We start from the raw sequence: 20,906 nt of genomic DNA on the forward strand, positions 1-20,906 counted from the left end.
AAGAGGTATCGTTAGCTTGACGATAAAAAAAGGGCCACCTTTTTTTTTAAGAAAAGGTAAGAATTTAACTATTTCTTGTTGTTCAGTCTTTTGAAGTAAAGGGTAACGTTTGTGTTTGTGTGGTGTGGATGCTTTTTGGAGACGCATAGTTTTGTTTATTGCGTTAATCTTACATCTGCAGCCGCGGATGCACCGCAAGCGTGTTAGTTTCTTGTTAAAGGAAACAGTTCGTATTGTACATGGTACAAATAATCACAAAGAAAAAATATATAGGTATGTGTATATATGTAAATACATATATGCACATGCACATAAAATAAGGAGCTAGTAAAGTTTTACCTGGGATTCGCGTACGATGGCCATATAACCTAGGAAACTGATTTCTTTATTAGGATTATGGAGTTACTTTAATTTTTATGAGCAGATTACTTTAAATGATGACAGGACACATAACAGTTCAGGAGTTCAGTCATTCTCAGACCTGCCAGGATACATGCTTTAAACTACAATTCAGGAATATCATTGTGATATCGACATCAAAACAGCCAGCAGTAATTTATTGCAGGAAATACTTGTCTACAGATGTGACAAGTCTGCTGCAAAAATGTGGTTCTGGGCAGTGTTAAAGCTGCTTTTGATAGAATTATTACAGTAAAGGCTTAATCTCCGCTTATCAGAAAACAAGAAATGTCCCAGAAAAAAATGGACAAAACAAAATAATGATAATAAGAAGAAGAAGATGAAGAATAAAAAACAGGTAAATATGGGAACTGTTTCAAAACCAAGTGCTCAGTAAAGTGTGAAATGAATGGTGGACCAAAAATATTAAACATAATGATGATAAAAATATATAAAATATCCCATGAAAGTAATGAAACTGTTACAAAATGTGCTTATATTAAAGATCACTAAACTATATAATGGTGGTAATCATGTGCATTTTACTTTATGGCCACATGTGACTTAGTGGTTTGTGTGTAAATGATGAGTTTCTATATGTCCTAATTAATCAAAGGGTACATATTATTGAAAGTAAATGATATGTATTATATTATCTGATATAAGACTATTTTAATACTGTGTAATAATGTGTTATGAGCATTTGTTCTGCAACTGTTATTTTGGTACCCCAAGTGAATTTCAGCCATAATATGAACAGAGTTTCACATGGACTCCGTCTTTCAGGATGCCTTTACCTCCAGCACTGCTGGCCCGATTGGCCAAGAGAGGGATTGTTAAACCAACAGAGCAAGGTAGTGGAACAGATTTCATATTCGGGTCTCTACCCTTTGTGAATTTCTCCTTATGTTTTGTGCTTTTTTTTCCATGCCTTTTTAAAAACCTTTTCCCCTTCAATTAATCCAGGGGCAGATGAGGAGATTATTGCTGAAGATTATGATGACAACAATGTAGATTATGAAGCCACCAGAGTGGAGAATCTACCACCAAACTGGTACAAAGTGTTTGACTCTGCTTGGTATGTACACTTGATATACTATAATTTAATATAATAAGAATTTTATACTTTTAATTCAAAATGATTGTTATAAACTTCACAATCAGAATGCGCTTTTTACTTTTTCTTTCTTGTTTCTCATTTTATTCTTGAGAAGTCCTTGAACATTATAACTACTGTCATGGAGAGCTAAAGTGTATTTTTAAACTGTTAAGTAAGTTTTATTTAATTTTGTGGTTGCAATATTAATCGCTAATGTTTTCTATTCCTTAAACAGTGGTCTTCCTTATTACTGGAATGTCGAGACAGATATGGTTGCCTGGTTATCCCCAAATGACCCATCTGCAGTAATAACAAAACCTGCCAAGAAAATAAGAGGTATGCTTTTATTCAGCCTCTATAATGTAATGTTTTCAAGAAGCACTAGTGATCACAAATTTCAGTTCTGTTACAGTTGACGTGTGCTACTTTGAATGTACAACCTCAGAATACAGTTTGCTTTTGACAGATTTCAGCCATGGCTAATCTTGTGATCCTTGCCTTAACTTGTGTTTTTAGTAGAAGGAGGAGATGAAAAAGGCGAGAAGCAAGTTGAGAAACCAGACAGGGACAGAGAACGACACAGAGACCGGGATCGGGAAAGGGATCGAGATCGGGAAAGGGACAGGGAAAGGGACCGGGACAGAGAACGTGACGATGGGAGGGACAGAGACAGAAGAAAGCAGAGAAGAGATGAGGCAGCACCATACAGTCGAAGCAAAAAAGGTAATGTTTACATCTGATTCATTACATGTTTACACATCAGCAACTTTCACATGATTGAATATTGAACACTTAATATTTTTTACAGGTAGAAAAGATGATGAGATGGACCCCATGGATCCAAGTGCTTACTCTGATGCTCCAAGGTACAGTACAGATGGTCACCTCGATATAAGCTATATACAGGTCGTTCTCTGGTATTCTGATTTTGCCAGAATCATTGTGTTGCACTTGTTGAAAAATAGTTATGAGAGACAGACCAAATCAATTCCCATCATGCATTTTTATCTTAGACGTAAGAACTAAACCCTCACACAGCACAGGTACAATTTTTGAGTGTGTCCTCTCAAAATTCAAAATGGTAATCAGCATAGCTGATATCCCTGGTTTAGGGAGCTCACATAAATCTACATTTCATGCAAGGCACCACACCTCAACAAGAGGCAGATTTTATTCCAGTAGCATAATGTTCATAGTGAACTGGATTAGTTTTCCTCCCATTTTCAAAAAAGTTACTCTTAATATTTGACCAAATTTGACCAGCTTTTATCACAACTCACTTATTCCCTTGAGCATAAAATAAAGACTTGCAGAAAGGCCTCGTATCCTTATGAGCTCTGAGCCCTCAGAGCAGGAACGTGTGAACGCTGGGAAGGGGCCATACACTTTTTTTTAAACAGCATTTTGACTTGGCATGTCAGAGAAAGCACAGGTATAAAAACAACTTAAATGGCTCCATACTACTTCAGCACGCTAGTTTCATTATCCTTGTATGTGCAGTCAGTCTTATTGTAGCTGTAAATGCAACATACTGTAGTCGTCATTAACCAAATTTACCTCATTGCAGTTTTCCTGCCACCATGAGCCAAATTGTCTGCTGTGGAAATGTCTAAGATCTAAACCTGCAGGGTTTCTGTTTAAAATATTCCTAAGACCAAACTGAGATTGTCATTGCAATTTGATCAAGGTCGTTTTCTCAGGCTTGACAAAACCCCTTTTCAGACACAGAAGACATTGTAGTGCTGATTACAAATGCAGTGAACACAAACGTATTCATTTTTGCAGGGGGTCGTGGTCAAGTGGGCTGCCCAAACGTAATGAAGCAAAAACGGGTGCAGACACCACAGCAGCGGGGCCTCTCTTCCAGCAGCGTCCGTACCCGAGTCCAGGAGCTGTTCTTCGGGCTAACGCAGCAAACCAACTACCCAAGGAGTAAAAGCAGATACTACGAAGACAGCAACTTAAAACCCACAACTCTACAGTTGGTCTTCATTATGCTCACATGCTAAACATCATAGTTTGACAGGCTTTTCTTTTCATTGTGAAATGTGTACATGTCAGAAATGAAGGGCTGAACTTTTTGGACAGCTTCTCTATTCATACTCCTGCCGTGTAGAGCATTTGTAAATATGTTTTTATATGACCCAAAGGTTCACTTCTCGTTGTCACTAGACCCATCAGTGAACCTGATAATAAACTTAAGACTACTGTGAAAATTATCTGTTGCAGCTTTTTCTCAATTGTTGCATTGCCATATGTACAAGGGGAAAAAAAATCGACAAGTTTTTATTACAAAGTTGCAATCTTTTAAAATCCATAATACTTGAATAATAACTAAAAAAACAAAACAAAAAAAACAGCTGGGAAGAAGTCGATGGAAAAAGGACAGTGAATATTACAGTAAACATCAGAAATCAGTGGTCTGCTGCTGCCCCAACATAGTGACAAATGGTGTCATAGTCCAATGTGAAAACTTTATCCTCGTATCTGTAGAGCTGGACCATCGCTCTGCACTTGTTCTTGTCCCGCTGAAGAATACGGCCAACCTGAATCAGGTGGGAATATAGTGATCAGTATTAGCTAATCAGATTTAAACAAATTATCTATCTATAAATAAAAAGCAGAGAGGTTACTTTGCTCACCTTTCCCTTGTGCTCACCCAGTACCACCATTACAGAATCATATTCACTTTTTGGGACAATAGTTTCCAGCATGTCCTGCTTCACATCTGCCACAGGAAAAGAAAAAAAGAAACGCTACGTCATTCATTGAAGAATTTCTGCAGTAATACCAACTAGGCAGCACTCAGAGCCAGCAGATTCTGACATTTACAGTGGCTTGCAAAAGTATTCGGCCCCCTTGAACTTTTCCACATTTTGTCACATTACAGCCACAAACATGAATCAATTTTATTGGAATTCCACGTGAAAGACCAACACAAAGTGGTGAACACGTGAGAAGTGGAACGGAAATCATACATGATTCCAAACATTTTTTTACAAATAAATAACTGCAAAGTGGGGTGTGCGTAATTATTCAGCCCCCTGAGTCAATACTTTGTAGAACCACCTTTTGCTGCAATTACACCTGCCAGTCTTTTAGGGTTAGTCTCTACCAGCTTTGCACATCTACAGACTGAAATCCTTGCCCATTCTTCTTTGCAAAACAGCTCCAGCTCAGTCAGATTAGATGGACAGCGTTTGTGAACAGCAGTTTTCAGATCTTGCCACAGATTCTCGATTGGATTTAGATCTGGACTTTGACTGGGCCATTCTAACACATGGATACGTTTTGTTTTAAACCATTCCATTGTTGCCCTGGCTTTATGTTTAGGGTCGTTGTCCTGCTGGAAGGTGAACCTCCGCCCTAGTCTCAAGTATTTTGCAGACTCCAAGAGGTTTTCTTCCAAGATTGCCCTGTATTTGGCTCCATCCATCCTCCCATCAACTCTGACCAGCTTCCCTGTCCCTGCTGAAGAGAAGCACCCCCAGAGCATGATGCTGCCACCACCATATTTGACAGTGGGGATGGTGTGTTCAGAGTGATGTGCAGTGTTAAGTTTTCCGCCACACATAGCGTTTTGCATTTTGGCCAAAAAGTTCCATTTTGGTCTCATCTGACCAGAGCACCTTCTTCCACATGTTTGCCGTGTCCCCCACATGGCTTGGTGCAAACTGCAAACAGGACTTCTTGTGGTTTTTTTGTTAACAATGGCTTTCTTCTTGCCACTCTTCCATAAAGGCCAATTTTGTGCAGTGCACGACTAATAGTTGTCCTATGGACAGATTCCCCCACCTGAGCTGTAGATCTCTGCAGCTCGTCCAGAGTCACCATGGGCCTCTCGGCTGCATTTCTGATCAGTGCACTCCTTGTTCGGCCTGTGAGTTTAGGTGGACGGCCTTGTCTTGGTAGGTTTACAGTTGTGCCATACTCCTTCCATTTCTGAATGATCGCTTGAACAGTGCTCCGTGGGATGCTGACCTGTCTGGTGTGTTCTTTGGACTTCATGGTGTTGTTGCTCCCAATATTCTCTTAGACAACCTCTGAGGCCGTCACAGAGCAGCTGTATTTGTACTGACATTAGATTACACACAGGTGCACTCTATTTAGTCATTAGCACTCATCAGGCAATGTCTATGGGCAACTGACTGCACTCAGACCAAAGGGGTTGAATAATTACGCACACCCCACTTTGCAGTTATTTATTTGTAACAAATGTTTGGGATCATGTATGATTTCGGTTCCACTTCTCACGTGTACACCACTTTGTATTGGTCTTTCACGTGGAATTCCAATGAAGTTGGTTCATGTTTGTGGCTGTAATGTGACAAAATGTGGGAAATTTCAAGGGGGCCAAATACTTTTGCAAGCCACTGTATGTTTGCTAATAACCAATAAGGAAAAAGAATCAAATTAATCCCCAATCTGGGAAGTCTGGTTGCCAGATTTAAATCAGCAGACCGACCTCTCAGAACAATAACCAATGCTTCCACCATAGCCAGCAGATATCCGTGGTAAGAAGTCATGTTATTATTTTTGCAACAAATACATTTTAAAGAACAAATAAAATGTAAAAATATTATTCTAACTCAAGGTTATATTTTGGCAATAACAATAATCAGTAATCCCTCCCCTTGCTCTTCAACAGGACCATTTACCTGTAAGTAATCTGCAAACAGATTCTTGTCCTGCGCCTAAAGATTCTGAACACTTTTATGCTGACATGATTTTAAAGTGACTGATTTGACATGATAGCATTGTGTAAAGTTAGCTGTTAAAAAGCACAACTGCAGCCAGGACAATATGAAGTTCATTTTAAACAAAACACAGAAACAAAACTTATCATGACAGAAGAGATCTGAGTATAATCCTAACAGATTAAAACTGTACATATCTCTCAAATTAACTAACTGTAAACAGTATAGAAGACTGGTTATTCTGGAGATTCAGTCGTGCCAAAAGGGATAGTTCAACCATTTTTTAAAAATCCATATTTGCTTTGCATTGTTGAAAGTTAGCTGCGAGGACCTATACACCTTTATATTTAAATATGCAAAGGTGCAGACCTGGGAAACTTAACCTGAGGGAAAAGAAAATGAGCATTACAAGTTAATCTACTGGTCAACAATTATAACTTATTCATCATTATGTGCAAAGAAATGGAAAAAAAGAGATTTAACAAACCTTCAAAAACAAATAAAGCCATACATTTCCTTCAAATTCTAACAAAAAAAGTCACATCTGTCTATTCCTTAAACACCTCACAATAACAGTGATTAATTTTTTTCATGCAACTTATGAGCAGCTAAAAACACCTTAACTTGTTAGATGAATAAGGAATTCAACAGAGACAGTGACAGCACACATTTTACACATTTCCTGACAAGCTCCAATTAGGCAACAGAAAACACGAACGCCACAGACTGAGAAAAATAACACCGAGCAAGCCCGAGATCACACTAATAACTCACCGTCTAACAGTCTTCCCTCTTCAGTTCGGCACACACAGGTAGACGGCGTCAGGACATCCTCCACTTGCATCTGCACAAAAACGAGACTTATTTTAAGAGCTCTGACGGAAACTGAAGTTTGAAATTATCACAGCAACATTCTGTGGCTTTTCTGTGAATGCCGATACTTTGGTTTAAAACTAACTACAACTAATGTCTGACTCTCAAAAAAGTGAACACACTTGAAAAATAAAGTAGTTTCTGACATGCTACATGATGATAACAAAGCAGTGATTCGTCTATTTCAGCTGCTTAGGATTAAAAGTTTTCTATATAGAGTGTGAAACTAAAAAAGGCAATTAAAAAGGGCTTTCTAGTCCTTTATTTTCACATCTAATAAAGCCATCTCTAATGCAAACTGGCACACCGCTAACAAGTTAAAGGAAAATCCTGAGTCCCTAACCTAACAATGAGGGTATATCCAGCTTGTTTATGCTGTGAGGGCTATTTTTCTGTTCCTGTTGGGGTTACTGCACTTAATGCAAAGTTGTTCTGGGGGATTAACATTTCTATCGCAGTGGGAGTGGGCTCTTCCTGGATGATAATGGCCCCATCACTGGTAAACAAGTAGCCACACTTCGATGTGTCACCAAATCTTAAACCAACTACTCATGTCATATTAGTACTCTCTAAAACCATCATCAAAGCATCAAATGGGAGAATTTCTTTTCACAAGAATGATTTATGGCCTCGGTAGAATTTCAAAGACTTAGAGAGTCAGTGCAAAGTAGGCTTGAGCTGAACTGTAGGGTATTTAGAAATTCTGACAGCAGGATTTTCAATACTGTCCATCCATCCATCCATCCTCATCCGCTTTGTCCGGGGCCGGGTTGCGGGGGCAGCAGCCTAAGCAAAGAGGCCCAGACCTCCCTCTCCCCAGCCACCTCCTCCAGCTTATCCGGGGGAATACCAAGGCGTTCCCAGGCCAGCCGAGAGATATAATCTCTCCAGCGTGTCCTGGGTCTGCCCCGGGGCCTCCTCCCGGTGGGACATGCCTGGAACACCTCACCCAGGAGGCGCCCAGGGGGCATCCTTGTCAGATGCCCGAACCACCTCAGCTGGCTCCTTTCGATGTGGAGCAGCAGCTGCTCTACTCTGAGCCCCTCCCGGATGGCCGAACTTCTCACCCTATCTCTAAGGGAGAGGCCAGCCACCCTTCGGAGGAAGCTCATTTCTGCCGCTTGTATCCGCGATCTCGTTCTTTCGGTCACTACCCACAGCTCGTGGCCATAGGTGAGGGTAGGGACGTAGATCGACCGGTAAATTGAGAGCTTCGCTTTTACACTCAGCTCCCTCTTCACCACGACGGACCGGTGCAGCGTCCGCATTACTGCAGCTGCAGCCCCAATCCGTCTGTCGATCTCCGGCTCCCTTCTCCCATCACTCGCGAACAAGACCCCGAGATACTTGAACTCCTCCACTTGGGGCAGGAACTCATCCATTCAATACTGTCACAGAAAAAAAAACCCCAAAACTAGACCATCTATTTCTACAAAGCTATCTATCATGGCATGCTGCCCAGAAACCAGAAACACCACCAGAGGGCAGTCTCTACCAGCAGTGGCAACTGAGCTCAGTGAGCTGTGAACAATGACAACTTCAAGTAGTAAATGGAGCAAGTCCTGAAACTCCACCTTATTGATCAGTGGTTCTTAACCTTGTTGGAGGTACCGAACCCCACCAGCTTCATATGCGCATTCACTGAACCCCTCTTTAGTGAAAAATAAAATGTGATTTTTTTTTACTGGTGCACAAAATGAGCCATGCATGTCATGGCGGAGGCTCTGCCGAACCCCTGAGACTGAGTCACTGAACCCCTAGGGTTCGATCGAACCCAGGTTAAGAACCACTGTTATTGATGCAGGTGAGCAACCTAACAAAACAGAGACCACTTAGTTCGACAAAGTGTGTCGTATTGTCCCCAGCCCAGTTTTCTAGATTAAATTACTTCCCAACTAAGTTCACGTCACAAGATGGTGTTTGTTTTATTTTCCATCCATCCATTCTGTGCCGTTTATCCTTTTCAGGGTCGCGGGGGGGCTGGAGCCTATCCCAGCTGTCTTACGGCGAGAGGCAGGGTGCTGCCTGGACAGGTCGCCAGTCTGTCGCAAGGCTAACACAATGTTTTATTTTCCTCCTTTCTTATTTGTGAATTCCAATAACAGGGAGAATGGAGAAATCAGGAATGCAGTGCCACATAGACTGCAACAGTGAGACGTGCGGGCTGTAGTACATTCATGAAATGAATAATTATTTCAATAAATTTGTATTTCTGATGTTATTTAGGAATTGTTTAGTTCGTTATACCGTATAAGCCTGCTATTGTCAGAAAAGTTAAAAACCCCATCAAAATCTAATGAAGGCACAATAAAGCTGTGGTGGTATGTAATTCCCTATCAGCTTGCCCTTTCCTTTAATTTTTTTTATCTGCCTGTAGCTTCAACACATTAAAATCTGTTAATTCAAAGCTGTTAATAACTGACATAGAAAGGTGTAATAAAGCTGGAGTACCTTTGAATTGTAGTACCTGCCCCCTTTGAACGCTTTGTCTATAAAGCGAACTTTCAGGTCTCTCTGGAGCCAGGACGGGGGAGCTGGTGGTCGCCTTGCTTCTTTCACTGGAGGCTTATCTCTACGAAACAAACAGAAGATGAACACATGTAAGCAGAGAACATGCTGTTAAAATGATAAAGTAAAAAACCATCAGATAATTCACTTTAAAATGCTCATTATTAAAATATTACATCTCTTAGTGAAAATGTACCTGTCTTGACTTGATTCTCTGTGTTTCCTCTTCTTCTCGTCTTTTTCTCGATCTCTTTCTGAGGACTTGTGTTTTACTTTGTCGCCGTTACTACTCCTCTCGTTCTCCTCCCGCCTCTGACGCTCTCTCTCTTGATCCTTTCCCTTCTCTTTCTCCCTTTCCTTGTCTTTGTGGGCTTTACTGAGGCGACCTAATTGTTGGGGGAAAAGCAGTATTAGATGGCATTAAAAAAATGTTTTTTGCAAACACAGACAACAGTACTGAAAGAGTTATTCTTCATGGCCTTTTCATTCTAGGAAAAACACTGCTGGCTAACGTAAATACAGGCTGTGGCTAAATCTCTGTTCAGTGAAATGTCACTGAAAAGGATAAGTCTGATTCCCAGAACACTGCATAACAGCAGGATCCCTTAGATATTTAATTAAAAAATAAATCTGTATTATATGTACCTACAATAGCAATACAAGTCTTTTACAAAACAGAATTTTGGTATTTAATGAAATGTCACCATATTTTAAGTGAGATTTCTTCTAATTCGTTATGCAGGAAAAAAATAAAGGTCACTTTTTTAAAAGTCAGAGTTACTCACTGAGATCTTTGCTGTATTTCTCATATTCCTTGCGCTCCACCAGTTTAATGGCGTATTGGCTAATCGTCACAACCTTGCTGCCAATAGCCAACTTCACCATGACTCGAGCATTGTCTGGATCAACACCTTCTATCTACCTCAGGCAAAGAAAAACACATAGTCAGAAGTGGGTAGTACAAAACAAATGGCTAACTTCAGTTACATTTCTTTAACATTAGAACCTGGTGTATGTCTAAGTGTCTGCACGCCTGTACATGTATGCACCTGTGTGTGATAGCCAAGAACTTTATAACAAATAACTGAACAATATAAACAGCTGCCTCCCACAGTGAGTGGCCACTGGACAGACTCCAGCTCCACGCCTTGACTGCAGATGGGAACGATAGTCCTTGTTCTGCTCTGTGTACCGAAGCATGAACCAGTTCTCCATCTGCTGCTGGTTCTGGTTTGGTGGGGGCTTCTGCTCCAGCTTGCAGCAGATCGACAGAGCTGAACAAGGACTATATCACTACTCTAGTCCAAGATGGTGAAACTAGAGTCCTTTCAACCATGGCACACATGACTAACAAGTGAACCAGTTTTCAAACATCAAGCGCTCAACTCCACTCCAGCCCCTACACGCTGACACTGTCTGTGCATCTGTATTAGGGTGCACACTACATGACAAGCAGTTCCAAACTGACTAGCCTTTAATCGAAATGTGTTGCGCAGCCCTCCTCAGTGAGTCTGCAGAAATACCATCTTACTATAACCGCACAAAAATGAGTTACATGAGATCATTTCATAAATACAACCCATGATTTATACATGGTTTTGTGAAATGTCTCATAATTATTTATTTATTTTTCTTCATATGATAAAATACAAATATGGCGGTAATGAAAAAGAAGACAGAGTGTGGGATTTCAGAAAATGAAATAAAATAGGTACCTGTTATAACAGGTGAAGAAGATCTCAATAATCTGACAGCAGAATAAATTGCCAAAGATATTCGTTACAAGTCCCTGTCTCCGGTGCAGGAAGGTGAGGAAGACTCAAAGGTTGCTGTTGTATTTCTACTCTACCCCTAATTAGAATCTCTTACATTTGCTATGGAGTGAAAGGGCGTAGGGGGCGGACTTGTTAGCAGACTGAACTTGCAAAATAATTGTGAGAATCATACACTTGTATAGTTAAAATAAATAAATAAAAATACCCAAATGAGTCACTGAATATACTTGGCTAGCATGTCTAATACAGTCCTTGTGTGGGAAATGCTGACTTTGTTCCACACAGATTCTAGATCAACTCTACCTTGCCATAGAGATCTTTATGTGGCCCCGACTGTACCAGCACACAACCCCCGGGACCCATCACTAGCTCCTCCTCCTTTCCCCGCTCCTCGCCTGGCTTTGGGGGACGCTGATGTTTGCTGGGCTCCAGGTCCTTTACTGCCGAACGATCTGCTCCAAGACCCAATCCTTTCGGACGCAGCTGGTGCTCAATTGGCTTCACATCTCTATAGCAGTTAGGCAGGCACAGGAATAAATCAATAGACATGAATAGACATGTTCAGGTTGTAAAACAGGCTAAAGATTTAAATGCTTTACTTTTATGTAGGTGAAGAATAATGCACAGTTACTAGTTATTTTTAGTTTTATAGTCTGTGCCACTGTTGTAGGTTAATAAGAAAATCCACAGGAATTAATCAGTTATACAGCAATTATAACAGCTGCCAATTAATTGTTTGCCAGTTGACTTGCTGTTTCAGTATACATTTGAACACCACTGTGTTAAAACGTCAGTGTAGCAGAACTATCAATTTGTTACTTACTGTTTAAAGGTACGTCCAATGCCTTCCTCCTTCTTCCAACCCATCCCTTTAAGCATTGCAAGTCCATAAGCCTCAACAGGAACACGCTCATAATCTGCCTCTGTTGACTGACAAATAAATACTGCAAAATTATTTTGGAAATTAAAGCATATTACATTCAAAAATTCAGACATCACAGTCTGCATTAAAAATTCCCAACAGGCTAAACAAGGTGCTTATGTAATCTTTGACGTATAAAGCACAAAAAAAAAAAAGTTTGTTGCAGCTGACAGAGAGAAACAGCTTGTCATGCCGGTCTTACTCAGCCTTTTGGCCACAGGCTGTCAGACTCGGTCCCGGCTGACTCAGAGTCAACAGGCCGCAGCTACAGCAGCAGTAGCCCTGCTCATCTCTCTCCACTGAAGGTCTTCCTCTAAAGGGAGCTGGGAGCCCTCGCAGAGGATGCTGCATGAAAATGAGCTCAGGGGCACCGTGAGCAAATTTTCCCTGACTCTCGTGTTTTGCTAGTCACATCCACAGTGACAGAGCAGATATGGGATGACAGTGAGAAGACATGTGAGGCCTTTACATGAAAAGAAACAGAGAGAGACCCAATTGGTTGCCTTTATGTCTCTGGGAGACTGATGCTCGCCTGCTATCAAAGTCTTACTGTAATGACAAAGTGTGTGTCGCTGTGTATGTATGCAGGGGTGTCTCCCAGTCCAGAGTCAGCACTTTCCCACACTCAAATTTCAGTCTGAGTCAAAGCAGCCAGTCTACCAGACAGTTTGCACTGTCGGGCTTTTTTTATTTGCTCACTGCTTTCTAATAGATTCTATTGTAGATTATACACATTTGATACAGTCATAATAGTTTCCCTTTTTTTTTTAGCATTTCATTCAACATTTTTTTGTTTTAAATTCAGTTTATTTTAAAAATGTTTAAAAATCTTTATGTTTTTATTGGTTTCAGTGTTAGTTTTGCTTTACTTTTTTTTGTTTTTGTTGTTTTAAAACAATGCAGGGTTAACTGTAAGGGCAATATAATAGGTATTTGAATATGCCTATTATATCTCAACAGTGTTGAGATATAATAGGATGTGGATATAATAGGATATGGACTCATGTCCATACAGAAATCTAAGTGGGGACCAAAATTTCCACAGGTATGTTATCAGGACCAATTTGACTAATTTAAGACAATTTATGTATATAATTTTCAACATGCATGGGCTATATCCCAAAACAAACAACAGAATTCATTTTGTAAGTGCAATATTGTTCCAGTTAATTGTCATATTAGAGTCAAATTTTTAACTTTTGAGACAACTAAAGTTGTTTGTTTTTGTTTTGTTTTTTACACCTACTTTAAATTTAATACAAGAGTTATGTATCAGTTCCTTAAATTGTCATTTCTATGGTATCCTTTCATTTCAGACTTTTCCCTGAGCAAAGACTGAAATTCAACATCTAATAAGAAGCTGTCTTTTAGGATATATCATCAGGTTTTTCATGTTCAACCCCTTTAATGCTGTCACAATCAGGTATTAGTTCTTTGTAGTTCCAAATATACTGTGTGGCTACAGAACTGAATGTTCATTTTGATGGGTTTTTTTTTTAATTCCATACTGCATGTTATTTGTTTATGTATTTTTTTTATTTATTTGCATTAATTCCATTTTCACCATTTTTTCTAAATATAAAAATTTGTTTAAATATATTGCAAAAAAAGTGATTTCTAGAAAATTATCATCAAAACAAATAATTCTATTCCATATTTCTACACATTTACTTATTTCATCATTTATTTTCTTAACTGTCATAGGCTGAGAGGTGGGAAACATCCTGAACATAACCTCAACTAAGCTTACACACATCTTTGAAAAGTAGCTAAAATAACCAAGAACACAGAGAACATGCAAAGTCCATACAATCCCAGTTAATTGTCAGGTTCAGACCCAGGACCCCTTGGTGTGAGGAAACCATTGTGCTGCCCAAATCACTCTGGAATTTTCACGTTTCTTAGTCAGTACAGTTCAGCTGTAGTAGAAACAGCTGGATATGAATAAAAACAGGCATGTCTAAAAAAGTAGTTCATTGGACTTCATTCACCCTTTTCTCTGGCATCCTCTTCCGTCACACAAACCCTTATTCTTGTTCTCTAGTGTGTGCCTTTCTATTGTTTTTGTATATATTCCTCTTGATTGTATACATTTCTCTTGTTTGCCATTATTCCTGCTGTCTTGTATTTACATTTTATTCCAGCAGTTGGAGTGGCGCGCCCACAATTTCTTTGTACATATACCATGACAATAAAGGGCTATTCTATTCTATTCTATTCTTTACATCTCCTCCTTCAGTACATCCATGAACGTGGTCTTCCTCTTCACCTCCTGTATGGCAGCTCCTTAATTAAAATTCAGCCATCCCAACCTATTTTTAACTTTGTCTCCAAAGCGGTCAACCTGAGCTCTCCCTCTGATATACTAATTTCTAATCTTCTTCATTCTGGCCCCTTACAATGAAACGCTTAACATCTCCAGCTCTGCTTCCTGTCTTTTTGTCAGTACTAACATCTCCAAACCATACCTGATAGCAGGTCGCACTACCATCTTGTAAACTTCTACTCTTGCTGCTATGCTTCTGTCAGAAATGACCCCTGACACCCATCTCCACCATGTCTATACTTTCTCCCTCACCTCTCTTGTGCACTGTCCCTTGCTTTAGATGGTGACCCCAGGTAGTTAACTCCTTTACCTTTACTACCTCTACTTCTTACAGCATCACTGTTACACTTGTCCCCTCTCATTGACACACTTGTATTCGGTCTTGTTCACGCCTTTGTGACCTCTAGGCTGGATTACTGCAACTCCCTTTATTTCAGTCTTCATTCTGACCTTCTTCGTTGACTGCAAACTGTCCAAAATGCGGCGGCACGCCTTCTGACCGGAACTGGGAGGTTTGCCTCTGTTACCTCTGTTGTAGTTGACCTGCACTGGCTACCCATTAAATACCACATCCAATTTGAAATACTGCTGCTTACCTTTAAAATTATCAACAGCACAGCCCCGAGCTACCTTATTGAACTCCTTAGATCGTAAATTCCCGCTCGAGCACTAAGATCATCTACTCAGTTACTCCTCGTGCAGCCAAGATCTCGTCGAACCTTGCCTTTCCTGCTCGTTAATGCCTGTATCTGATCCCTAGGCTTACTCTATTTTACCTTTTATACGTGTGCTTTTAACATGTTTTACTTGATATACATTTTATGCTATTCCTGTGTATTAGTGACACTGACCTATTAGAGTACTTGGAACTTTGTTAAGGTCCTATAATATTTACTAATATTTAATATTTATAATATTTATGTCTTATTTTCTGTCTTTTATGTGAAGCACTTTGGTATACCGTTGGGTTTTAAATGTGCTCTATAAATAAAGTTGTATTGTATGTTGTACTGACTTTCATTCCTGCCTGACGTTACCCGTCATCCTGCCCATCACCATCACAAGCACACCTCACCACTATCTCACGGTTCTCATCCATGTCCTGCACCACCCTCACATAGACAAGACATAGTGCAGCTTCTTGACTACACTTCTAAACTTTGTATAAAAATAAAATTAATATTATACCCTTCAAGCAGTGTATATGGACAAGATAAGACTGAACTGCACAGCAAATAGAATAGAATTTATGTCCTTATGTTGCTCTCCATACTTACAGATTCAGGCCTCAGGTCCACCTTTACTTGGTCTCCATCCTCAAAGCCTTCTGGCACTTTGTTTTGCATTAACAGGGGGATGGAGAGGTTTATGTTTTCTGACTTAGGGCCATTTTGCCACAGATCAAGCTGCCTCCGCGAATCTATGAACGTAAAGAGAAGTTTTAGGCGATTTGTGTTATCTAATGGTACTCGCAGCCCTGCTTCCTACACATACACAAACCTTCAATGAGCTCCTTAACAGCTTGAGACTCCACAGAGTCATTGTCTTGGGCTGTGTTTTCTATTTTGCCTCCATTTTCTGAGTTCTGGCCCACTTGGTCCGGCTTGTGCCAGCGGTTCTTCTGGATCAGAGGGATGATGAGCTCCTTGGGTTTCTCACTTGGCTTTGAACTGCACCAAAATACAAAATTAGAGCGCTGTCAGGCGGGGCCGTTTCAAAATAACACTTTGCGTTGCTAACTGTGTCCATATAACAATTATACATAGTTATTCATTGTCAAAAAGCACAGTAATTACAATGACTAGCTAAGATGAGAAACGTAACCGGTAAATGACACCGAAACGTTATGTTAGCATTAGCAGAAAAAGCCGACCTTTGCAGCTCATTTCCATGAATTCCTGTCAGGTAATCTCTGTCATCTTTCTTGGCCTGAGCGTCGCTCGTCAACGGTTTAAATTTACTGGCTGTTTTGGTGAAACCAAACGACACGGCCGCTGGTTTTCTCTCTCCCTGCTGCTCCTCCGCAGACGCTATGGGCTTGGAGGAACCCGCATCTGCTCCGTGCGACGCCATTGTTGTTTGTGAAAAAGAAAAAAATGACGTACGCGGAAAGACTTGTGGTAGTTGTAGTTTATTTCCGGCACAAGAACGTTTTCTAGCCAGTTGAAGATTACTACATCTTCCGTCATGCGACATAATTAAAGGTACAGAGTAGTTTTGACGGCGATGCTGTCCCTGTTTTGTGATTTTCAAAATCCACAGGGAAGAGGGAACAAATTAGACAGGAAACAAATGTTCACAGTTCACGAATATAGTTCTCATATTTACAGATGAAAAATATATTATAATAACACGTGTCCCTGATAATGCTCAGTGCCGTGAAATTGTTTGCGTTTAATTAAAAAACAATAAGGACCGAGTAGTCATTCTAATTTGAAATATTGGGGGAATATTTAGGTAAATTTTAAGAACATATAATATTTCCAGTCGGTATTCTTGAAACTGTAAAGTTTATAAGACTATTTCTGCATTATTTTCATAATTTTACAAGCATTTGAAATCAGTTTTCATTCGTGTTTCGAAAAGCAGTAGCCAGCGGTGTATCCGGGCTCCCATACGTCCCAAAACATACTTGCAACATCCCTGAAGGACAACCTAGATTCTCACCTTCACTAACCTCACATTTATGGTTTTATTACGAAACCACGCTTGCCAGCGCTGGATTAAATAACCTGCAGCGCAATTGTGGCTTAGAAAGTCTCCTGTTTAAATCTTGCTTTCACGCCTTTAACTCGTAAGCGAAAAGTGATGCTGCTACTGCTGCTGCTGCTGCAGGTACAAAGAGACCTAACAGGGGCGGTACTTTTAACTCTTTTATTCCCTCCCCTCCGTGCTCCTTAACTTCTCAAGATAACCTTCTCACTTGCCATTTATGCTTTCACTGTTTCTATCGCTGCAAAAGTCCATTTTAGTTGCACCAGCTGCAGCCTATACCCGCACTTTCAACCGGACAGTAAAGCCTAATCTAATTTTGTCTTTCTCACTTACGCCCCGGGAGCACCGCGCCTGCAGTTCAATGACACCTCTACCCGGTCAAATCGATAGTACCGATGTTGGTCTTTTTGTTAGCTGCTGCAGTTGCATCGATCAAATAACTATGCATCCGTAAACAATTAACCTGGACCATCTCGCAAACAAGGAAGGGAGGATTTGAAGCGAGTAAGGCGGACATGGAGGTAAGTCTAGCCATTATTATTGACACTTATTGCACAAGTTAAACATTTGTAACCACGTCTTTCATCCATCCTCCACGCTGGTTTGCCCACAGCAGTGCAGCAGCTGTTACAAATTATGAGCGGCCGCTGTCACATTTGGCCGACAGTGTGTGTGTGTGTGTTATTTTCCCTCTCTCTCCTCTCCCCTCTCTCCCTCTCTCTCTCTCTCTCTAAGATCAGCACAGCTCTCAGAGCATCACTAGTGTCCAAATATATCCCGTCAGCCGCGCACATCGTATCTGACTTTGTCTGGGATACAGTGGCAGCATCTACACATCACTGCATTCCCACACCTTTTAAAAAAAAAAAATTATACACCGGACTGCTGCTGCTACTGTTACTGCCGTTGCTTTTTAACAAAGCAACTCATTTTAATTAAGTATACTGGCTTGTCATTTAACCTCAGTCGGGTCAATGTATATAGACGCGTTCAAACGGATCCTCTTTGAAAGGCTGAACTGCTTGAAGAGGATGTGTGTGTGTCAGCGGCAAGGCAGGTTAGTATTTCCCTAAATATGGGAAATCTGAGAATTTGTTGTGTGTAAGCCAAGTGTGTGTGAGGTGAGATGAGGGGGGAGGTAGAGGGTGGACTGAGAGGAGAGAGAGAGAGAGTGTGTGTATGCATGTAAACTAGTCAGCCTGCGTGTGTGTGAGAGAGAGAGTGTGAAGAATGTGGGTTTGTGATTAGGGTGGCAGATCTTTTGGATAACAATGTCAGTTTTAACAGATGTAGCAGCTGTTAATCACGTGCGCATGCTTGGTTGTGTGTGTATCTGTGTGTATCTGTGTGCACATGAACCCTTGAATGGCTTTCGAAAGTTTGTTGAGCCCCGTTTCATAAATCCATTCGCCCGTGTGTGTTTTTTCTCTCCACTTTTCAATCCCCTGCTCCAGAAATGGTCTTAATGAAATGCTCGATGCACCTGCACCCATTTTGCCCTCAGAAATAGACTGACTTGCAAAATGCACTCTATAGTTCACAGCCAGGTGTGTGCATGCATGTGAACAAGTGCCTGGCAGCTCTCTGTACATGCTTGCGTGTGTGAGTGTCTTTGTTGCAGTTCGTTTAGGGTGTGTCCTGGTTCGATAAAGGCATCTTGTATTAAATTGATGGATGTGTAACCCTGAGTTAATAGCGTGCATTGCCCTGGGTTTAGAAAGCAGTCAAGATTATGCTGTTAATATAAATCTTTAATTTGTTAGTAGAGCAACATACATGGTGTGTTAGGTAGTCCACACACTGAGAGCTCCTTCTGCTCTGGTACTCACACTGTTTGTTTTGCCTTAGCTTCACCTATGCATCCAGCACCTGTTTTGCACATAAATAAGGAGAGCCTTTTATTCTGCATTTGTCCCCCTTTTGTTTCCAGTTATCCAGCTCAAGTTTTAACCACCAGTAAGTGGAAATGCATGTCAACTCCCCTTTCACCGCTAATAAGAGGGGAGGATGAAGTGAGGTGCATTTCTCCTCTGTCGTAGTAATGCATGTCATCTGGGAGTTGGTGATTGTCTAATTATGTACCTCCTGTGTCCTTCGGCATCATGAATATTCATGCATCTGTTTTAAGGTGTGGTGAAAACAAAGTATGTGTGTGTGTGTTTCAAGGCAGTTTACCCTTGACAGGGCAGGGCTACGCAGGCACATTCTCCCATCTGTGGTCCAAACCTTTGCTCCCAGCCACTGCTTTTGAATTCTACAGTTGTAGCTTGCTCTATTCTTAGTTCTCGGCAGTTTGTGTGCAGTCTGATATGAAATTTCAACAACAACAAAAGCATGCCCATGCTGGAACTACCTCTCGTGGCCATACCTGCACACACACTGAAATTCAGTTTGGATCGGCGAAGCTGCCTTTAAGTGGTTTACTCTGACTTAGGTAGAAAATCAATAACTAATCAATGCTAGTGTGTGGAGTTACAATTTACACAGTTCCATATTTGAAATGTCAAGAAGGCAATGAATCCATGTATCCTTGAGTCAGATCTGAGTTGGACAACTGGGATCAATATCAGGTGGTGAGACTGGCAGCAGGAGCAAGCGCGAGGGTCACCTTCACCCATCCCTACTGAATCAGCAGTATCTCTCTTCCACACACACAACTGAAGGCACACACAGACACATATACTTGAGGGCCTGCTTAGGTTACCAAACTGCGACCTCACAAAAATGCTCATTATAGTGAACTGAACCTTCCCTCCCATTTCCTTTTGAATTATTCATTTTGTTATTATGATTTCAGCCATTCTTTCATAAGGTTACCGCACCCTTCTCTGTTTGGATTCTGTTTCCTTCCAGGCTTCCACTGATTCCCCCTTTTTTATTTTTTCCATCCGCTTTGAATTTTCCTAATTTCTTTCTGCTTTTCCCTTTTGGTCTCTCTTATCCATCATCACTGTTGAGGAGCTGATCTGCTGTGTTTAATTAAACTGCTCCGTCTTCCTGATGAGAGCTAATCTGGGATCGCAGCGAGGGGTGCACCACTTTTGCGTAAAAGGGGACCTGTTGTCACAGAGCTGGTCCTCAGAGGAGCCGAGAGTCTGCACAACATAAAGTGACCCACTAACATGCCTCCTGCCTTGACCTTGATCCCGTGACTCTAAATATACAGTTTGCCCAAGGCGAGCATCATTGAGCTGGTGTTATCCTTTCAGGTGTGTGTGTTTGTGTTTGTGTGTTTATCTGGGTGTTGCTCCAAAGCTCAACAATTTTTGGATCTCGCACTAAATCCCCTTTTGTCGTCAACACCCAAGCAGCTTAGTAATAGTTCAATAAAAACATGAACTCATTTTTGGATTTGTTGATGCCGTGCAGAGAATTTTTTTTTTCATTCCTTCTATTCTTATCAGCTATTCATTGTGCTAAGTTTATATTGATTGTGCAAGAGTGGAAAATGCTTTAGTGCATGTGTATGCCACTGTGCATGGCATTTTGAACCCACAAGCATTTAATCTTATATTTATAAATCTGCCACTGCTGTTTGTTTTATGTTGAGCACTCCCATGCCCTAGATTTGAGAGAGAGTGAGCATCAGGGA

The 20,906-nt window shown here is 40.8% G+C and overlaps 3 protein-coding genes across 5 annotated transcripts in view; 2 read left to right on the top strand and 1 right to left on the bottom strand.

The window, feature by feature from the left end:
* The first annotated feature begins 8 nt into the window (after window positions 1-8).
* Window positions 9-3,717, top strand: pqbp1 (polyglutamine binding protein 1). 2 transcript variants are annotated; one of them, XM_085394046.1, is made up of 7 exons: window positions 9-56; window positions 1,186-1,253; window positions 1,366-1,477; window positions 1,734-1,834; window positions 2,018-2,221; window positions 2,307-2,364; window positions 3,284-3,717. In XM_085394046.1, the coding sequence occupies exons 2-7, from the start codon at window positions 1,187-1,189 to the stop codon at window positions 3,432-3,434; spliced, it is 693 nt and encodes a 230-aa protein (XP_085250172.1). In that variant the 5' UTR covers window positions 9-56; window position 1,186; the 3' UTR covers window positions 3,435-3,717. The 2 variants fall into 2 exon arrangements, with proteins under 2 accessions (XP_085250172.1, XP_085250171.1); XM_085394045.1 differs by having other exon boundaries at window positions 33-56; window positions 2,015-2,221.
* gpkow (G patch domain and KOW motifs) lies at window positions 3,576-16,689 on the bottom strand. Its single transcript, XM_085394044.1, has 11 exons — window positions 16,473-16,689; window positions 16,100-16,269; window positions 15,877-16,019; window positions 12,175-12,281; window positions 11,655-11,859; window positions 10,362-10,494; window positions 9,773-9,962; window positions 9,520-9,640; window positions 6,970-7,039; window positions 4,141-4,226; window positions 3,576-4,044 (listed from the first exon to the last, which is right to left on the bottom strand). The coding sequence occupies exons 1-11, from the start codon at window positions 16,670-16,672 to the stop codon at window positions 3,913-3,915; spliced, it is 1,557 nt and encodes a 518-aa protein (XP_085250170.1). The 5' UTR covers window positions 16,673-16,689; the 3' UTR covers window positions 3,576-3,912.
* Window positions 16,690-17,325: 636 nt separating this feature from the next.
* magixb (MAGI family member, X-linked b) overlaps window positions 17,326-20,906 on the top strand; it is a 49,554-nt gene continuing 45,973 nt past the window's right edge. The window contains exon 1 of one of the 2 annotated variants that reach the window (XM_085394468.1): window positions 17,326-17,835. Coding sequence is in view for 1 of the 2 variants with exons in the window: in XM_085394467.1 (XP_085250593.1) it covers window positions 18,289-18,371 (83 nt within the window). In the remaining variant the exon portion in view is untranslated. Of the gene's footprint in view, window positions 17,836-18,120; window positions 18,372-20,906 lie in introns of those variants that run through there. The other variant, XM_085394467.1, reaches the window with a different exon arrangement.

This window comes from Rhamphochromis longiceps, linkage group LG20, assembly GCF_057381845.1.
Source record: "Rhamphochromis longiceps isolate RC_006_pf linkage group LG20, R_longiceps_female_GT1.1, whole genome shotgun sequence".
Lineage (NCBI taxonomy): Eukaryota > Metazoa > Chordata > Actinopteri > Cichliformes > Cichlidae > Rhamphochromis > Rhamphochromis longiceps.